We start from the raw sequence: 20,057 nt of genomic DNA on the forward strand, positions 1-20,057 counted from the left end.
CTTGTATTATCACTATATAACCTTGCAAAAGTCCCTCTCCAGCTTTCTTGTAGGCCCCCTTTAGGTAGTGGAAGGCTGCTATGAGGTTTCCCCAAAATAATTCCGATTTAAAGAGTACAGCAACCAGATTTCTAAATCCAGATCATGCCTCTACCACTTGCTGGTACCATCATTACACCGTGTTTTTTAAACCTGAGCCATAGGTAGTGGCAAGTCAAAGAAAAAAAAGTCCAGAAACAGTAACACATTGAAAACATGGGAAAAGGCCCTGGATTTCAGACATCTTTGGTTTTACGGTGTTTTTATTTTTTCTTTCTCGGAATATTGAGATTTTTCTCACCAATTAATTCTATTTTTGTTCAGGACATGCACCTAAATTACTGGAATTATTATATAGTAATTTCTTACAGTCTAAAAGAAGTGAAATCCAAGCCATTACAGAATACATCCAGCAGCTAAAAAGAAGATGCTGTTTTTACTTCAAAGTGCAACAAAAAATATGCTTTCCCACCTAAAGATAACGGCAATGACTAACAAATACCAGCTGGAAAAAAAAACAAACCAATAATTAAAATTACTTGGATCATGTGGAAATATTACTTACTCTCTTATTTCCAAGCACATGCACACACGCAGCAGAGTGGGAAGGCAGGGGGTACCCTTTTTATAAATGAAGAAAATTTACCTTTCCCTAAATTGAGCAGTGTGAATCTCCAGTCCATATGTCATAGCCTAAATCTCAAATAAAAGTTGCATGGTTCAAATTGATAAGTTATTACAAGTTATATAACCAGACAAGAATATTAGTCAAAAGCTTGCTCCCACCAATGATTTGATATATAGTTTCTGCGGAAAAAAGTGACTGCTCAGTTCTGAAATAGGCCTTGGAGACATTCGGGTATTATTTAATAGGAAGGGAGTTTATCCTGGAAGAGCCCATGGTGCGTGAGAGTGACTGAGCAGGATGAAAGACTCCAACGGCAGAAGCACAAGGTGGTATCTATCACTCCAACCTTTTCATTTCCCAGCCAGACATATGGCTGAATCGTGTAATTTAAATGCAGATTATCTGTCCCAGCAGGAGTGCCTGAGCACGCTGGAACCAGTGTCACGTCTCAGTACGGGTGTCAGTGGCTCGTTTGTGCTCCATAATTTCAAAATATTTCGTTCTCTGACAAATCTGAATATTTTTCATGCTTTTAAATGATGGGTGTTCCTTCCACAGATGCTCTTTACTCTTCTAAGGGGAAAAGCAGTCATGCCTGTTTTTCTGTGCTACCTGAAAGCTAGTTTTTCTCCTATTTACACAGGAGGAATGAATCTCCCCATTTACAGTTCTGGGATGGCTGAATTTCTGTGTTTGGCACCGAGGCCTGGGGCAGAGCTGCAGCGTACAATGCACAGTGGTGAGCTGTATGCCAAGGGCCTTTTGATGCAGTCATGTCATTTAGTCATGTAAATATAGGGGTTTCATTGAAAATCAAAGTCAGTAGGTACACGGGCATAGATATATGGGTACACAGGTATAAGACATGCAACTTTTTTGCCAGATTTTTTTGAGGAGCAGGCATTAGTAACTACACATACACCTTTCAGAATTGTATTGGCACTTGGACAAAATCCATGTACCTAAATCCCAGGGATCCAGACTGCCTACTCTCCAGCACTGTCTAACCACTAGATGTTTACCTTCTAGAAACATCCTGACCTGCTGTCAAATTCCTCAAAGAAAAGTTTAGAGCTGTCTCTTAGAGGCCAGTGCCAGGTAATGCCCCATGTCTTTCACCAAAGATCTGCCATGCTCCAGACTGACCAGACAAGATGCCCGACCTCTTCTGAAATTCCCTTAAGCTACTGAGTTCAGCTTTCAGGGTCTTTGGTGTTAGCCATCTCACCTTGGAAATGTGGCAGGTTTGAACTGTCAGGGGTTTAGGCTGTGCTTAAATCATAGTGCTGGGGAAATTTGTGGAGGGAATAAGTTCTGCTGCTGCTTGAGTTAAGCCACTGTGTGGGTTGCACAGGAAAAGTTGCATGGGCAGAAGAAGAGCAGGGAAGAGAAAGCCTGTCTACCTCAGCAGCTGTAACAGAGAGGTGATAGAGAGGAATGAGATGGACAATGTGGACATGGTGCAATGATTGCTCTCAGGGGAAGTACAGATGCTACAGGTGGCACAAAATGCTGTGAAGCTCATGTAGAAAGACATGGGCATCCGCAAAGGCATAGTAACAGTATGGCCCAATGAGTACTTGTTCCCAAATCATAGCAATGCCAGTAACCAGGGCACAGGAATAAACATTAGACTGAGATTAGCCACATAGCTAAATTGTTACAATGGTTTTCTGGTGCTGTACTTACTGGCCAATGTCACCAGTGGTAAGGCCACATCAAGTCTAGGACTGATGTCCAAAGTTCAGCTGTGGCCATGGCAAGGACTAGGAAGTCCCAGCTGCTAGGACTTATCTCCCAGGTGAAGGAGAAATGTCTTAAAAAGGCTACTTTTCAGACTGAAAGTGGGCAACATATCACAATGCCAGGCCCAGGAGAACTGACTGACTGATGCAGAGTGACACAATGGGATTCACCCCGAGTGCTGTAGAAGAAACCACACTACACAGATGATCCTAATAATTTCTGTATTATTAAATGGTGATTGTACGAGACAGACAGAAACACACTCTGAGCATACCTTGATGGAATACCATTAGCATGTATGTCCAAATAATGCAACTTCTGTTTTATCTCATGGGCAATAAAATAATTGATTTAGATAGAACTGAATCAAATGGGACATATCCCAGCATAAGAAATATTCAAACTACAGTAAATTTATGTGCAGGGTAAAAGATACATCCCTCAGGTAGGTTATTATTACGTTTATCGTTTAGACTAGTATGTGTGGTGCTGTGAAGGGCAATTGCATGTGTAAAAAAATTATATCCCTAAGAGTTACACAGCAAAGAAATGACACACTGAGACGCCCATCAAAACTTACTTCCAAAAGCTGCTGTGATGTCTGTGTAAGGGTTCTTTGATTCTTCTCCTATTGCATGCTTGAAGAGCTAAATCCTTCCTAAAAACTTGCATGCAGGCTGATTAGTGAGCAAACCTGGAGGCAAAAGTGAGAAAGGACAAGGCAGGCTTTTAATTCTTTTTGCTTTTTGGGGGGGCATTACTGTTCTTCCCACTGAATCTCTAAATGTCTCTAGCAAAACGTATTCGATTGGTTAGGAATGAAGGAGTGTTTCCACATTTCTTGATGCTCATTAGGAACTGGTAGGAGAGTGAGCAGATCAACATTTGACAGCCTTCTTTCACAAGCATAATCTTAAAATCTCTGTGTTTTAGAGAGAGATTTTGATATGCTCATTCTCCAAACCCCTGGCTTTTAGGTTTGCCTTTGCATGTTTCAGTTTCAAATCCCAACCAAGAAAATCATCCCTTTCTATGCCTTGTAGGCTTTGATCCTTTGAAAATCTGATCTAATGAATTCTGCCTTTTGCCTCTCACCTAAATAAACAGTCTTAGAAAAAATCCCACAACAAACTAATGCCATCAACAACACTAACAAATGTCCTGTCTATGAGCACAGTCAGTAAGAAAATAGCCTTAGTAGTGTTTAGCCTGCAGACACCAGTGGAACTCCACAGCCATAGATTCTAATTAAGGGATTGACTTTTCAAGAAAGATTAAAATAACGAAATGCTTTTAGCTTTGCTGAACAATGACAGGGAGGGAACAGGAGAGCCCTCAAAACAGCAGGAAAATTGTAAACACCAACAATGGACAAGAGCTGTTTAAAGGAAGAGAAAGAACACTTTCTTAGGCACCAGGAATAATGAGGAATAATTGCTGCGTAAATAGAATAAATAAGTTTAATGGAGATTATTGGTATTCCTATTATATTACAGCTTTTGAATGAACACAGGGATGTTATTTGTCAAGGAAAGATTTATTCATGACCAAGGAAAATGGTAGGGCTCTGATTACCTTATTACCACTGCTGAATGTACAATCTACTTTCACGTGACCGGGGAGAGGCTGTACCATTGTATAGCCCCTGATGTTTGCATCAGGTCTGCTTTCTAGGCAGCCTTTTTAGAGGTGTTCACCAGAAGTAACATTTGCAGAACTGAAAACCCACTTCATCCTTCAAAGGAGCAGTGGTGGAGCTGCTACCTTGCTACTGCAGAAAGAGGGGAGGAGTGACGAGGAAAGCAGAGGAGGTTGTACAGCAGTGGTTTTGACACAACATCCAGGGGTGGGAGGTTTTCTGTTTCTAGCATGAACTTGAGCAGATATTCGTCTCTAACATCAGGATTACTTTGTCAGGTCTCTAACCAGCTTGGTGGAGGCAACAGAAATAAAGCTTAAGTCTTTATATTCTGCAGCTGCTATTCAACCCTGCTGCAGGAATTTCTCCTACTTACTTTGGAGAAGGACATGCTTTAGGGTTAGAACTGCTTGAAAGCCTCTAAGAAAACAGAGCTTTTCACTCGTATTTTAAAAGCCAAACTCAGCATTATTAATCATTTCCAGGTTATCAAGATTCAGTCTTAGTCAGAAGTCTAGTTGCAGTAAATGCTAATGCTAAAACCACTAATTTAAAACACCATCATATTTTCTGGGTCTTGATAGCAGAAGTGTGTGCTATTGTTTCTGAGAGAACTAGGGTCTTCAGATTAACTTGGACTGTGTCCATTAAAGCTCCTGTTGAAAAGTGTAACTTCCACTGAAGTCTCAGGATCCAGTAATGGTTTTGGGGCCAACTCACACTTCTGTGTGTCTATAGTCAGCGGTGAGTCCACCAGGGCTCTGAGATTGCCTTTTTCCTTGGTCACCTGGGGACAGTTTATGATGATCCTGCAGAGTGCTTCTTTCCAAACAGAAAAGAAATCATTCTTGACGCTCCCTACTAACATTAAATGCCTGTCTCTTCTTCCGGCACATGTGCTCACCATGTGAGCACCTTCCCTCCTTTCCACAATGTGGACAGAGCCGGGGACGTGTACTATTTAATGACATTCTTCCACCATGTTTTTATCAACATTTCCCAGCAGTTATTCAAATAGAAGGATGATAACTGGGGATTATTTCTTTTTTATTCCACTGTAGAGGATGCTGTAGTGTAACACTACAGCACTTACCATGCAACTGTGATGGCATGTGATGGTGATGTTTCCAAATAGTCTGTCTCACAACAAAAGGTCAGCAAGTAACCACTCAGAGAGATACAATGACAGACTCCCTTTCTACCTGACATGCAATCTTTCCAGAAAATGAAGACACAAATTAGCGAGTACTCTTGTGAAACATAGAGTGAGAGGTGTGTGTACAAAGCCAATTAAGGAAAGAATTGCTTTTTGCTGCTTTTTGCTGGTGCACTCTTTCGGAAATTAACCTCCATATACTAATTAACCTCTGGGTGACTTTATGTAAATTAGATGGCATTCTTTGCATTATTGCTGTGGTAGTGCAAGTGATTTAAAGTGATATAAAGTGCTTTAAAGGTAGCCAACAAAGTGGTTTTTTTCCAGTGTATTAAACTATAAAGATGTTGGAATGATCAGGCTCTCTTGGAATGTGAAGTGGATGAGGAGAAGGAGGAGAAAAGGTGAAGTGATCTGAAAGATACTGGGAAGACACACAGAGTTCATGGGCTGCATCCTCAGTTTGATAAACACCAGGACCACTAGTTCAATGTAGAAGTTTCGAACTGATGTCATGTCAGGACCTGATCTCAAAACACTGAAAATAGATATTAAGAATGTTAACTGGTGTCCTAGAGCCCTTGGCAATCTCAGAAGAGTAATCTCAGTAGATCACAGAGTATCATTAGGAAGCCAGGTCATTGGCTTCACTTATGATGGATGGCTTGCTGTGCAGTTAGTTTTCCTGTGTGTCTTGAGACATCAGGGACAGAGTCTAGTGAGGAAAATTAACTAAGTAAACAGTGTCCAGATTTATAAAGATCTGTTGTAACACCTTATAACATTTCAGAGCAGAATTACCCTCTGTGACCTGGTGTTAACCACAAACACCCAAAGCACTTGGGACAGCAAAGACATAGGAGCAACCAAACCAGCGTCAAAAGAGCTGGAGTACATGCTGAAGCCAAGTGTGCTCCTGATGCCCACTGAAGTGTTTGGCACAAGAGAGATATCTGTTAATGTCACTAAAATTTAGAAGCCTGTTTTAGGATGAGATAAGTCAGACCCTAAATTTGAATATCATTCATTAGGGAGGGTGGAAGGGTGGCTGGTCCTAATGTAAATGCCTACAGTCCACATTTTGTCAGCAATACCCCAGTCCCTCAGGCAAGAACAGCTAATATAAGGAGTGGTGCTGGGAGATGAGAAAGATACATCACCTAGGTGCCTTCTGTGTATTATTATTATTATTAATATTAATATAATATTAATTATAATATATTAATATATACATATTATATATACAATATTGTATATCTACAATAATTATTAATTATAATAATATTATTATAATATTATTATTAATAATAATATATACATTGTGCATTAAAATGTGATTATTGCTTATTATTACATATCATATATATATGATTGTCAGGGTACTGATGCATCATTTAGAAAAAGAAAGTGGGAGCTTATTCATGCCCTGGAAAAGATGGTTGAGGTGCTCAGCTTGAGAGAGTACCAGGCTGTGATTCTCAGCTCCATAAAGCTACTGCTTTGCAGCCCGTGTTTAGACTCCTTAGGTGCTGAGATGGGGAAACTCACATAACTGATTTCAGTGGCTTTTCTTGGTTAGTTAAGAAGCTTCCAGCACAGTACTCTGGCTGTGGTGAATCCCAGGCCCCTGGTTCTCCCTGTGACATATACAAAATGGCTATTTCGTGCTGCATGGTATGAATTCAGCAGTAGGAGCCTACAAGTGATGTACAGGGAAACTCAGGCTTGTCATGTTGTCTGTGGATGTAAAGCCAGAAATTAAACACGGTAGAATCTAGCCTGTAAGCTCACAATTTTTCCTGGATTTTACCTGTCATCTGTGAAATGCTCAAACACTTGGAACCATGCCAAACAGCTACCTGCCTCACTGTCTGCGTGGAACAGTGGATAGTCAGGCTGAGAGATTTACTCCAAGGCAGTCCAGGCAGAAAAAAGGACAATTTCAGAAAAATACTAGGGGCAAACTGTATCATCGATTATATCATAATGTCATTAGGTGACTATGAATGCTGCTAGTAGATGGGGGAGTGAGTTTTCAGTATGATGGAGAGGTATGCGCCATGATAGCCATGATGATAGAAGATTTCCGCCTCAGAGCATCCTGACCATTGAACTCTCCCCAGTTACTCTACTGGGAGAGTAGCCTGCTTGTCATCTTCCCTCCACCCACACTTTTCCCAGTAAACTGTTCCAGGGCAAAGTGGGGGTATGGAAAATCCTGAAAGATGTGATATGGTGATATGGGTGACATGGTTTAGTGTGAAGTGCCCCTGCCCATGGCGGGGGGGTTGTAACTTGATGATCTTAAGGTCCTTTCCAACCCTAACTATTCTATGATTCTATGATTCTATGCTGAAGAAATTTCCAAGATGCTGTTTCCCTCTGCTACCTCCTTTTTGCTGAAAAGAGACATTCAGTCTGCAGCACCTTTGGCATAGCGGTACCAAGGCTGCCACCAGAGCGCTCTCCATAATATCCCCTCCTTCTGCAGAGCACTTTCAAACGTCCACCCACCACAGCTGGCATTTATTAGTGTCTCAATTGCAGAGGCAGGTTCCCCTCCTGCGTTCATGAAAAAGAGGAGCAGAGGTCCCTAATTCTGGGGCTGTGATATGGTGATTCTTTGCAATTAGCCCAGGGTTTCCAGGTTCAGTGTATCTCTGGATTACTACAAGAGACTTACCAAAGACATGGTGGCATAGGAGGGGTGCTCCTAATAATGCTTTGAAAATGAAAAGAAAGCTTGTTTAGATGAAAAAAACCCCTGTCAAACTAAGGAAAAAGACAGAACTGCCTTTTCTGTCTACCCCATGACTGGCCTCATGCTCCGGTGTGTTTCCATGGAGGCTGTTGCTGTCACTGCATGGCTCACGCTGGAGTGTCACATTGGATGGGAGCCAGCTCAACAAGAAAAATAAAGTGAGTTTTTAAGAGGTAATGTGGTAAATGTTCTTCTCAGTCTGTCTACCAATATGTGCTGTCTAGCCTGAGGCACGCAGCACATATGGGTGAAGCTACTGAAGTTTGGTACTTTTAACTTCTGGAGTCACTTTTTACAAAATCAAAGGAGACACATTGAACTAATTGAGGGAAAAAAAAAGATAGAAAAGATAGATAAGGCAAGACAAGACTGAGTGATCTGATCTCAACAGACTGCCACTGCCCATTTCTCAGTTTATATTGTAGGATTTACAGGCTTTTCCACATACTGGGAGATTTTCCCTGCTCTTAGTCTCCGGCAGAGCCGGCAACTGTTCACAGCAGCAGATGGCTAGGTAGCAAAGTGCCCTGACCATGCTGATGGCGCCCAGGCAGGTGATGGTGGCCAGCGCAGCAGCAGATGCTGGCATCTGGGCCACCTGTTTGGGGCAGCTGTAATGGCAGCCCTGCCCTCCTGCTCCCCCAGCAGCTGCTGGAGTAGGCAGCCTGGCTCCGGTTCCTCCTTCCTTTGTGGAAATGCAGTTTTACCTTCACTGCTCTGGTGCTGCCTGCTCTGCAGAGAATATGGCCAGCCCATTTCAGGGGGCTGTGCTAGAAAGGGCAACTTTTAAAGCAAAATAGAGGTGATGTCTTCCATTTGAAAACTGCTCCTCTCTTACTTATGGTCTTTCAAGACTCTTCAGTAGTCATGTTGTGGTGTGCCCCTGGGCTTCTGGGAGAGCATCACAACCTCCTCTTTTTCCCATCTGTCAGCTCAGTAGTGACAGTGGGGCAGACTGGAGTTTCTTTCAGCTCATTCGATTTCTATAGTTAGCATTTGCCAAGTGCTCAACCATTTGTAAAAATCATGTCATCAGTTGTCATTAGAAAGAGAATTGATAAGTGGTATTTGAGCTTTGCAGTCACTCAAATGAATTAATTCTCTCAGTTAAAAAAAAATTCCCAAACCACAAAAACAAGCCCAGACATTAAGTAAGCAATTGCTACAATACGATGATTAAGTGTTTCATCTGTTAGAGTGATACCCAGTGGCACAACTATGGTTAATAATCTGTCAAATTCTCCATTAAAAAAACAACTCTAACACATTAAAAAATGATAATTTACTAATCTGAAATGTGGTATGTACAACTAAGTCCAGATGAAACATCTTAATGCTTATGAACCATCAACCTTTAGTATCCAGAAAGCATACAATCTGAAAATCTCCATGACCATGGCAATGTCCATGGTGCGCAGGTGCAAACGTAGCAATTTCAAGCCAACCTAATGAAATAACAGAAGTGTTGAAAAGAACCGTTTCAAATGCGTCCCATTTCCAATCTGATTCTGAATCTTTTCCATTCTTGTGACCAGGTAGGTATGTCTTGAATCCACGGATTCTGGTACCAGAAAAGCCAAATTGCGTGGCCCTGAAATCAAAACAGAAGTTATCACGGTGAGGGCCTTAGTAACACAGGAAAGCATCTGTAAGACAGGGTGGAAGATGGGAAAGGAGGAATGCTGTCTGAGTAAAGAAAAAGCATCAAAGTGCTTATTTATTTGGAGACTGATACTGTTATAATTTATTTAACACCTCCATGAAGAACAATGAACTTGGCTGAAATAAAAACAACTGGGAAAAAAAAAACCACCAGGATTTATTGAAAATATTTGATATACCTAAAAACTGTCAAGGAAGAGTGTGAATATGATAATATATGCAAAGAAGATACCCCAGGTGTTTTTGGCTGCCTGCTAGGTACAAAATCACATCCATGCCCAGCTGAACATGTTCCTTTGCTAACATGCCTGCAGAATGCTTCTCAGTCCCAATGCACAAATGCTGATATTTCTGAAACCTTTCTTCTGGCTTTTAAACTGCTCCTCCAGGTCCTTCATGTGCAGAACTTCTTTTGTAGCCTATGAAACCCCTGCACAGGGTATAAATCGGGTATCACCAATTTTACAAAGACACAGTGGAGAGCAAAATAACCAGAAGCCACAGAGATCATGAGACAGAGCGAGTTACAAGGAAAACTTGGTAAGATTGTTCCTCACCATTTCTCTGCATTAGCAACAGAGTAGGTTTAATGTTCCTGTGAGAAAACAGCATACCTGTCTTTATAAAGCACTCTTTAAGGGATCCCCCCCTTTTTTTTTTCCTCCTGAACAACCAAACACCACAATATGAGGACTGAGATAATGGAATTGAACATGGAGCTTAAATCGATGTAAGAAATTTTCTCAGGGTAATGAATTTAGGATTTAGGTCCATAAATACAGCTACAAACTACAGAGTTTTGAAATGAAAGTCCAGATCGACATATTCTGTTCCTGGGCATCAAACTGACACACTGTCCATAACCAGGAAGTGGTTTTCTCCTTTTCTTTTTCTTACAAAAAATATTAGCCAAACATTGTAAAAACCCAAAGCTCCTTCTTTCTCAAAACACGTTCCTCAATGATTTCCTACTCCCTACCATCTTTTGCTAATGTCGGATTATACTAAATAATGAACTGTTCCTCCTGTTCTTCTGCCTCTTAAATAAGACCACAACCCTTTAAGAACTCTTGCTGAAAGCAGACAAGTTTAAAATTAAGAAAAAAAATAGTGCATGGTCTCAATCCAAGGTAATAGAAAGGGCACAGAGCTTTCAGATCAAGGGAGTGAAGCATTAATACTGTGTGGCCCCACTTTCCTAGAATATGTGTCTTGGCAACATTGCTAGTCTAAATCTGGCAAACTGAGTATTTTGACCTCAGTCCCTGGTGAAAAACATTCACCTATTATATCAGATTATAATTTTCCTCTTTTGTGCAGCATAACTGAACTATTCTCCATTAGTAAGTGTGTACACTAACACTGCCACTCATACACTGAGCTAGGTTGTTTTTCTTGGGGATTTTTTAAGGAGAGTGGGCTGAAGGGAAGATGATTTCCTGATAGTCTGTCTAAGAATGAACAACTGGTTTATACAGAGTACAGAAAAGTATGAATGTGGTGTACAAAAGCTCTGATGTTCATACCCAAGGAGTATTACTGCTGATGTTTGAGTGAGTCACATGAAATAGGATAGTGTTGCTTGTTAGTTGCACTTCCACGTTTTAGATTGACCATTTTGGTTAATGGCCACCTAGAAGTTGGCTATAAACCCTAGCGTTTGATGGCAGAGTGCCATGCGTGTTGAAACACTTTAGAAGTAGATTCAAAGAAACAGAAGCTGACATCCCTGCCCCAAAAAAGTCTGCAACATCGCAACCTCATACTTGATAGCAGCTATTGGATAAAGGGGCAAGGCCCACGTTTTTATGTTGGGCTTAACAGCAGTTGGAGTGGAGAAGGAGTGGAGGAAGCACTTGGCAGATGATCACAGGCTGGATTGCAAGATAGCAACCATACCCAAAAGGCTGGATCTGCTGATGTGGTCAATTCCTTAGCAAAGAAAACTCATTTATTTGCCTGTATCCAAAAAGGAAGGCTTATGAAAGGAACTGCTAACACAGTCCCTCAACTGCAGGTATTTGAACTGATTATCTGTCAGCCCAAAGGCTTCCCTAAGTTCAGCAAACGAACACAGTCTGTCTTCTAAAATATATCACGTAATTTGTTAAAGCTTTTGTCTAACCATGCATCCCAAATTGAAAATGCATTTAGTTTTTTGTTTGGGTAGTGAGGTTGACTTTAAGTTTATTTGAGTTAGAAAATTGAATGCAAGCTGAAATGGAATAAACAATAGATAACTTAAGAGTGATATTTTATAACTGGTGTTAATTTCAATGACAATCTTCTGATATTCAGCACATCACTGATTTCTTTCAGATGTATTTTTATGTGTTTCAGGCTTGCATTGTAAAAATATGCTATTGATTTTCTGTTTTCTTTTGTTCTGAGGTTCCAGTGTGCTCTCTGCTGGTGATGCCATTCCCCATTTTGAAAAATGATTGATTAATTATGATTAAAAAAAAAAAAAAAGGCACGCAAAAATTAAAAGGTAGAAATCGCTAAATTGCTTTCACAATTATTATCTGTTTGGTGCTGGACGAGGATCTAAGACAAAATGCAAACAGGACAACGGATATTGGGGAAGAATGGTGAAGAAAATTCTGTATCAGTGGAGGACAGACACAGGAGAGGTAAGAGGCTGAGTAACTCTTGAGTAAATTTTATAGGACCTTCCTTTTGGTAAGTTTGGGGAAACTCCATCAGGGGAAGAACACCTCCAAGAAGACTGGAGAGAGGCGTCTGTGACTCTGAGTGATAAGACTTGATACAAGCAAGTTAGTAGTACTGCTCTGTCAGCATTATGGCAGAAGTGGAGGATTAGGGAAAAAGTCTAAAATATGCATGAAAACACAATTGTCAAGCTTATGAAAAAGTTAAGCAACCAAAAATGTTTCGTGGGCTGATTTGTTCTCCTGGCTTCCAAAAGTATGGGTTTTCTATTTTTAGAATTGTGTTTGGCAATACACTGTTAGGTTCCTGTTTCAAAATTTAAGGCTGTGTTTCTGAAAACATGGCATGCTGAAAAGTCTTGCTCATTTAACAGGAAATGTGATTAAAGTGTCTTTTCTCAAGCAAAAAAATAAAGAGAGCTTTCTAAATCTTTAGAAATACCAAATGTTTTCAAAATGTTTCTGTGTTAAATTGTAAGCCAGAACATTTTCAAATAGACAATGTGCGCTTTGTTAAGCCAGATGAGAATGGAAACAGAAGGGTCAGGTGTATGGAGTGAGCCAAGTTGGTGATTTAGTAGGACAAGTTTTCCATAAAAGCATGTGATTGAGAACTACATTTCTCTATAAATCCGTGATATATATCAAACACTAATGTGTAATATCCCTACTTCTGTATCAACCTATTGATATATAAACATGTAATACATTTCTCCTGCAAATGAAGCTACATATTTTTTGCTTTAGATACTGCCCTGCAAATTCATGCATATGGGTAATAGTTCTTAGCAGCAGGCAATAGACCATGTAAACAGTGAACATAGCACATAATGAAGCTCACAGAGAACAAATTTTATCACCAAATGCCAGTCAGCCAAGCCTCTTTGAGATGATCACCTCTTTGAGATGATTTCCTCAGGTATATTAGATAAATGAACAAAACATTTCTAAATATGACAAAATAAATATCGATGTTTTTAAACATTTTATCTGAAATTCAATGGAAATGAGCTTCGTTTGCTTCTCAGGGCATGGAAACACGTATAACATGTTTCTCTGTTTCTCTGTTCCCCACCTTATCGCACCATCTACATGCAATATTCTTCCCGCTATCACTATTCATTTTTCATGTGCCAAGTATTCATTAATTCTTTAACGTCAGTAGGTAGAAACCAGTTTACCTCTGCAGAACACTCAGTGCTGGGAAAGCCTTGCTCCATGTTCCCAGTGGTTAAGGCTGAATGTTAATACTCATGGCTTTTTTATTGATAAATCTGAATATAATCTATGCATCTGTCCAGGGAATGTTTCCAGTGGTGTTCTATGGTAGCCTTCTCCCCTTACAGGCTTACGTATTTTATCTTTTAAAACAAGTGTTACAGCGTTAACTTTTGACTTGGGTAAAATCTCCTGAAATCTAATGAATCACATATGTAACTCAGGGTGACTTGCTGGAATCGGTTCTGTATCTTAAGTAATAATGTAAGGAAATAAATTGCTTGAGTCACTAGACTGTATTTTAACTTGGTGCTCACTTTTCTCCAGAGCAAATGTTTACACTAGAGGCAACATTATAATACTAAATCGTACCCAATCCCCTTTATAGCTTCTGGATACACACATTTATAGAGACTGTGAAGCAGATTTCTGTTTATAACCATTTTAACATTTCTTATTTGGTATTCTGCCTTTTCTTTTTTTTTTTACCTTGTGGAAACAGAGGTAAGATGCAGGGACAAATAGTGAGGGGGTTGTTACCTAAACAGCTTACACTGAAAGGCAGCAGAGGACCAGTTACAGTGAGAACACACGAAGAGATGCAGAGATGTATTTCAGGCAGTTGGCATGAAATCCTGTAAGGGAACAAACATTGGTTCTGGTTCTTCTGGCTTCCTTGGTAAATACTGTGTAGAGTAGCAAACATTAGTTTGTATTTAATTAAAGTAATGGTGTTTTAGCAGTAATTATTTACCCGAGCTCAGCCTGGCTTTCTGTGTAAACAGACAAGCTACACACGCTTTTACAAACACACTCGCGTGACGGGCCAATGCACTAGACAAGGGATCCCTCTTTTTGCGTTTTATTTACTAAAGTATTGTTACGAGTGGGCACCTCTGGAACTGCTGAGCTGAGCCTGAATCTGAGGAAGGGCAGGGGTGGGGAATTCAGTAAGAACTTGCCATTTTCTACCTGCTCTGACCATGGTGTCCTGTCCAGCATGGCGCCCTTACTGTTCACCAGGCTGTTAAGCTTCCTTAAACTGAACCCTGTTCCCCCAGACATTGTCCATCTTAGCAGGCAGGCCTGGCCAAAGCTCACCTGCACTCTGGCCACAGTGTTTACTTCATGCAACACGAACCATAGAAGAGGCGGCAGAAAACAGCCACATTAGCTTTTCATTAACAAAAGGCTCTAGGATGCAAGGGAACCCCTAGGTAACCTGACAGGCCAGACTAATAGCCTTGACACTGGTCAGGCGCGGGCCAGGATCTTTCCACCGAAGTACTTCACTGTGTAAACACATAAGCATAAAAATGCTTTTGAAAAGAAATCTGCTTAAAGTTTAACCACTGATTCTCAGGAATTATGTTTTTGTTTCCTAAGGTTTTCTAAAGTTCTTTCAAACCATTAATGTGATAAAACAGTTTAGGTTTTAAGCACACTTTAAGATTTTGGAGTCTCTTTCTCTGTATGTTGTTATAAAGCCTTTACTTCTGTGCCTCCGTGAACAAAAAACAAACCACAAAAAGCCAGGTTTGCTGACCCAGCCCCTGCGAGCCCCCCAGGCAGCCGCGATCCACCGCGCCCCGCCTGCTCCGTGCCTCAATCTGCGTGTGCCCTGCCCCGCAGCTCCCCTCAGCCTCCACGTCGCCCGCCCCGTGAGTCGTTCCCTCGGGACGCTCCTCAGTGCCGCGACCGCCATGTCCCCGACGGGCTCCCCTCAGCACTGCCACCGCCTTGGCCCCTCAGCGTCCCCATTGCCCCCTGTTTCCGCCTCGTCCCACCCGCTGTTAACCTGCCCCCCTCCGCTCGGCCCCGCCCTGCCCGGCCCAGCCTGCCCTCGGCGCTCCCCCACCCCGGGCCTCCCCTCGGCGCCCCCGCTGCCGGCCCCGCCCGGCCCCTCCCAGCGGCGCTCCGCTGCCCTGCCCCCCGCAGCCGGGCGGGTCCGGGGCCGTGTCCGGGCCCGGGGCCGTGTCCGGGGCAGGGGCGGTGCGGCCGGGCGTTCCCGTCCCCACCCCCCCGGGGCGGGGCAGGGCGGGCGGTGCACCGGGTGCCGGGGGCGCGGCCCCTCCCCTCCCCTCCCTCCCTCCGCCCGGCTGCCGGTGGGGGCGGGGACGCGCCGCATGCCAGCGACGCCACCGGCGCCCGCCGCGGCCGGAGCAGGGGCCGGGAGCTGGGGAGGGGGACGCCGGTCCGGACCGGGCCCTTTGTCTGAAGCGGCTGGTGGGGTGTCTCGGCGGCGGCACCACCGTGAGGCGAGGAGAGGCGGCGCCGGGAGCCCCCACCCCCGGCCCAGCCTGGCCCCGGCTCATCATGTGACGCGGGTAAGTCGGTGGCGAGAGCCGCGGCTCCCCGAGCTGTCCCCATTCATTACCCGGGGACGGCGTCTGCGTCTGTCCGTCCGTCCGTCCGTCCGTGTGGTGCTGCCCGGGGAGATGAGGGGCGGGCGGGTGGGCAGACAGAGCGAGCGGGCAGAGAGAGCGAGCGGGGACCCTGTGTCAGGGGAAGGAAACAGTTTCTCCTGCTCTGCTGCTTCTGCTCAGGTCTGTGCCGATTCCCTTTCTTACCGGAATAAACGGATAACGTGTAGGTTTTTTGCTGCTGTCCCAATCAGGTTTCTATTTCACAAAAAAAAACCCCAACCAAATCGTTCCGGTACAGAAGTTAAATAATTTTAAAGAAAAGCGGGTGCACAGCGCACACCGTCTATCCAATTCCTCTTTCTCCCCCTTCTTCCCCCAGCGCAGTCGGGGGTTAACGGCGGTGCCCTCCCGCCCTCCATCCCTCCTCCCATCCCATCCCTCCCCTCCATCCTTCCCGGTGCCCTGGTGGCAGCAGTACCGGAGGGGGGTGGCAATGGGGTGTGTGTGCAGGGTGTTGGGGGCCGGCCCGAACTTTTCCCTCAACTTTCCCGCTGAGGTTTTAGAAGGGGGGCGAGAGGAGGGAGTGGGAGAAGGCGGTGAAAAAGAGGGGGGAAAAATGAAAAGCGATAAGCCAGGAGTGATGAGCGGCGAGCTGGGAGCGCCCAGCTCTTTGTGCTCCCGTCCCCGGGGCGGCCGCGGTGCCCCTGCGCCTTTGGAGTGGGAAATTTAATAGTAAAGGAAGTGTTAAAAAAAAAAAAAAAATATATATATATACACATAAATAGGAGCGAAATACTCGGGGGGGGGGGTATAGGTGTGTAACACTCTACGGGGGAAAAAAAAAATCAATGTAATGATCTGTGGGGGGGAATAAAGACCAAGAGCGTACCGCTACATTACCTTCTACCAAAATAATTATCTTTTCTAAAATAAATACTTGCTGTTTCAGAAGTCGGACGGCGTTGCTTGGGGAGCAAACTGCTGGTATTTACGTTAAAACCTATGCCCAGAGTGGCTGCGGGAGATGCGTGTGCCCGCTCTCCCCATGGCTTCGGTGTTCCCCTTGCGAACCCCACCAAGAGGTTTCTGTTGGGGAATGCTCTGGGATGAAATCTGGGCTCCTGTCCGCCTCCAAAAGGATTTTTTTCTTTTGAGGGGGAGGGGGAAGGTGGATAGGAGCAGCCAAGATGGGTTATTTTATGTTCCCGTCCTCCCCCCCCCCCCCGCCATGATTTGCAGGGGTGTGATGCTCCGCTCCAGACAGCGGGGTTTTTTTGGATCGTGCCATGGCAAATAAGATGATTCACACGCTTAGGGAGCAGGTACCAGCAGTTTGTTAGGGAGGCACTGAAGAGAAGTTCACTTGCACTCGGGTTTATGTCGGGCTTGTAAAATCCTGCAAGCTTTCGGCAGTCCCCCTGCATAAGTGAGTAAACCAGTTTATTTTTTAATTATCCACCGTGAAAGAAATGGTGATGTGCCCCTCCCGTGGTGTTCCCCGTGCTGTCCCCTTGCTATCTCGCTCTCGGCAGGTAGATATCCGCGGCAACTTTGCGGGGTGGTTTTATGTAGCGCTGGCATAAGGGCTCCATTTTCTGCTTTCTGGTTGGTCTACAACTCCGAAATGCACAAGAACAGCGAAGTGGTTTTAGCGCTGGATTAGTAAGTGGGCTGAATAGGTCACAGAGGGGGCGATAGAGGCGTTTTATTAATGACGTAAGGCTGCATAAACCCGGTCTACTGATTTTTTTTTTATTTCAATATATGGTTGGTGCGGGGGGGGGAGGGGGAATATCTCTCTAATGGGACGTAATCAACTTGAAACCGCTGACTGCAGCCTGGCGTGTCACCCAACGTCACCAAGTGGCCGCGCGGAGCCAAGGGAGCGGGGGTTTTGTGTTAGGATTATTTAGTATTTTTAGGGCTTTTCATTATTACTTGCTGTTCCCCCTGCCCGAGGCTTTGGCAGCCGGCCGGAGCTGCTACCGCTATGCTGCCGGCAGGTGCCGGCGCTGGAGCTTGGTGGGATGACATCACCCCTTCCAAAGCTGGAGCAGCACCCATGCGCACCCCTGCTCAGGCCGCCCCCCCCCGCTGCCTCCAGAGCAGCACTGGGAGCATCCGCCTTAGTATTTCTGACTGTTTTCTTTTTTCCTTTTATTATTCCTTTCCTCTTCCTTTCCCTTGCTGTGTCTGGTACCTGGAACTGAGTTGGGGGGAGGGGGGCACCTTCCTTCAGGCAAACCTCCTCATTAGGATTCGGACAGCTTTACAAGGTGGATTTACACACCCACTCCCCCTTTTCCCCCTTTTTTTTATTCCCCCCCCCCGGGTTCATGGAGAAGTCGATACAGTTCAGAGGTACTGCAAAAAAAAAAAAAAAAAAAAAAATTGTGTTTTCTCTTCTGTCCCCCAGTTGTGTGTGGAAAAGAGAGGCTTTTTGAGGAGGAGATGTGCTGTGGGGCATTTGATGAGTGACTGCACATGTGCTGGAGGGGCTGGGAAGGAGTTTAGGATGTGGGAGATACTGTTTGGTTTGTGCTTCTGGGAGTGAGGCAGTGTCAGTGAGTGAAGGAGGGGGGGATGGGAAATGAGGTGTCTTTAATTTATTTCTCTCCCCAGTAATACTCAGTGGCAATATTTGCAGGCCTTCCTGCGACCTCTTGTAGAAAAGCCTTGGCTGGAAACGCCCCTGAGAGCCCAAGAAGGCTGGGTAACAACTTTTAAAAATAAACTTGAAGATTCCAGGACAAGCTAATCATGGAGTCCTCTGCCAGCTGTTTCTCTCGGGGTGCTCAAGCAGAGCTCTGCTGCAGAGACCAGGCTGAGGTGTGGTGGGTAAGAAATAGCTCTTCTTCCCCCAGAAGGTGATGGAGCAGGGTCAGTGCAGGGCTTGGGCTGCAGAACCACTTGGTAGTGACCGTCTCCACTCAGACCGAGGTGCTGGGTGATGGTACCCACCATAATTTAATAGAAGTGCAGACCATGTTTTTGAAGGAAGATAGGTATGCTCTCCTGGGTGTTTGGGGAGTTGGGTTCCACCAACGCCATGGGGCTCCAGAAGGTCTGTGTAATTCAGTGCAAGTTTTGGCACTAGAAGGGCGTCCTGTTGTTTAGATTTTGGGTAGTTCATGGCATAAACGGAAAGTGAATGCCTTTTCTCATCAGTGGGTGGATGATGCCCGCTTAGCCTTCCCAAAGTTACGGTGCTGTTGACTCCGTGCTTCAGGCTGCTGGATCACTTCTGTCAGGCTTGTGTGGCAACTGGTGATGCTTTTCAGGATGGCCAGCTTCCTTGCTTGTTCCTTCAGTAAGTGTTGTCTGCATTGTGTAACAGGTCTTGTCAGTATAAGGTTGGTTTTGACCAAATCTTTGTTTGAATTAAGTGAAACAAGAGACTGTGAGGTGTTTGTGTATTAATAAAGCTGGGGAATTATTTTTACTGAAGTGTTTTGCTTGTGACTTTTGAAGTGTTGTATCTTGATTTATTTTGTTGGAGGGTGATTGTGTTTTGCCTTACCTTGATGTAACTACAAAGTGACTCAAAAATTAATTGAGTGAAATGTAAATTTCATTTTTAGAGAAGCTGAAATGGATGCAGCACTGAGACTTTGACCTTCTCAGCTTCTGACTAGTGGTTGTTTACTACAGCTGCAGCTGTGCGTCTTTGGAAGAGGAGGAGCTGCAAACACAAGCATGCTCACTTCCCCCAGCTAGAGAGGAGAGCTTAGAATGAGCATGCTGTTTCAAAGTGAGATGTAAAGAAAAGTATTGAGTAGTCAAGTTGTTGCCTTTCTTTTCCTTTTGTACAGAGTGTGCTGTGCTGTAACTGTAAGACAGATTTTGAGTCTTGGAAGTGCAAAGGTGAAAGCATGAAATGACTATGGTTCCTATGCAGCGAAATTATCTTTTTACAAGTGAAATGCATACTTACGCTATAAAAAAGAGAAGGGCTTTTGCATGTAATACTAAGGGCACTTTCAGCATTTTTCATCAGTGGAAAAAACTCTGTGTAAGCTTATCCTCTGTTCAGCAGTTGAACTTTAGACTCCTCTTGTTTCAACTGAATGGTTTATTTATTTTTTTTTTTTAGTTGGTACTAAATGCAAGAAAGAAAAGCGCAGCAAGAGTTATTTGGGGAGTCGGTGTCAAAATTATTGTTTTACTTTA

General features: G+C 43.8%; 1 protein-coding gene and 1 long non-coding RNA gene across 5 annotated transcripts in view; one reads left to right on the forward strand and one right to left on the reverse strand.

The window, feature by feature from the left end:
- Window positions 1–9,236: 9,236 nt before the first annotated feature.
- On the reverse strand, window positions 9,237–15,063 carry LOC133265078 (uncharacterized). Its single transcript, XR_009741863.1, has 2 exons — window positions 14,062–15,063; window positions 9,237–9,560 (listed from the first exon to the last, which is right to left on the reverse strand). It is a non-coding gene; the product is annotated as an uncharacterized LOC133265078 (long non-coding RNA).
- Window positions 15,064–15,548: 485 nt separating this feature from the next.
- Window positions 15,549–20,057, forward strand: part of KLF12 (KLF transcription factor 12) — a 263,859-nt gene continuing 259,350 nt past the window's right edge. The window contains exon 1 of one of the 4 annotated variants that reach the window (XM_061445267.1): window positions 15,549–15,848. In XM_061445267.1, the coding sequence (XP_061301251.1) occupies window positions 15,648–15,848 (201 nt within the window). In that variant the 5' untranslated portion in view covers window positions 15,549–15,647. Of the gene's footprint in view, window positions 15,849–16,001; window positions 16,068–20,057 lie in introns of those variants that run through there. The other 3 variants (XM_061445268.1, XM_061445269.1, XM_061445270.1) reach the window with 3 other exon arrangements.

The sequence above is a fragment of the Pezoporus flaviventris genome, unplaced genomic scaffold (genome assembly GCF_033815535.1).
Source record: "Pezoporus flaviventris isolate CSIRO_AGI_PZ_B2104156 unplaced genomic scaffold, CSIRO_AGI_Pfla_v1 ptg000003l, whole genome shotgun sequence".
Taxonomy (NCBI): Eukaryota; Metazoa; Chordata; class Aves; order Psittaciformes; family Psittacidae; genus Pezoporus; species Pezoporus flaviventris.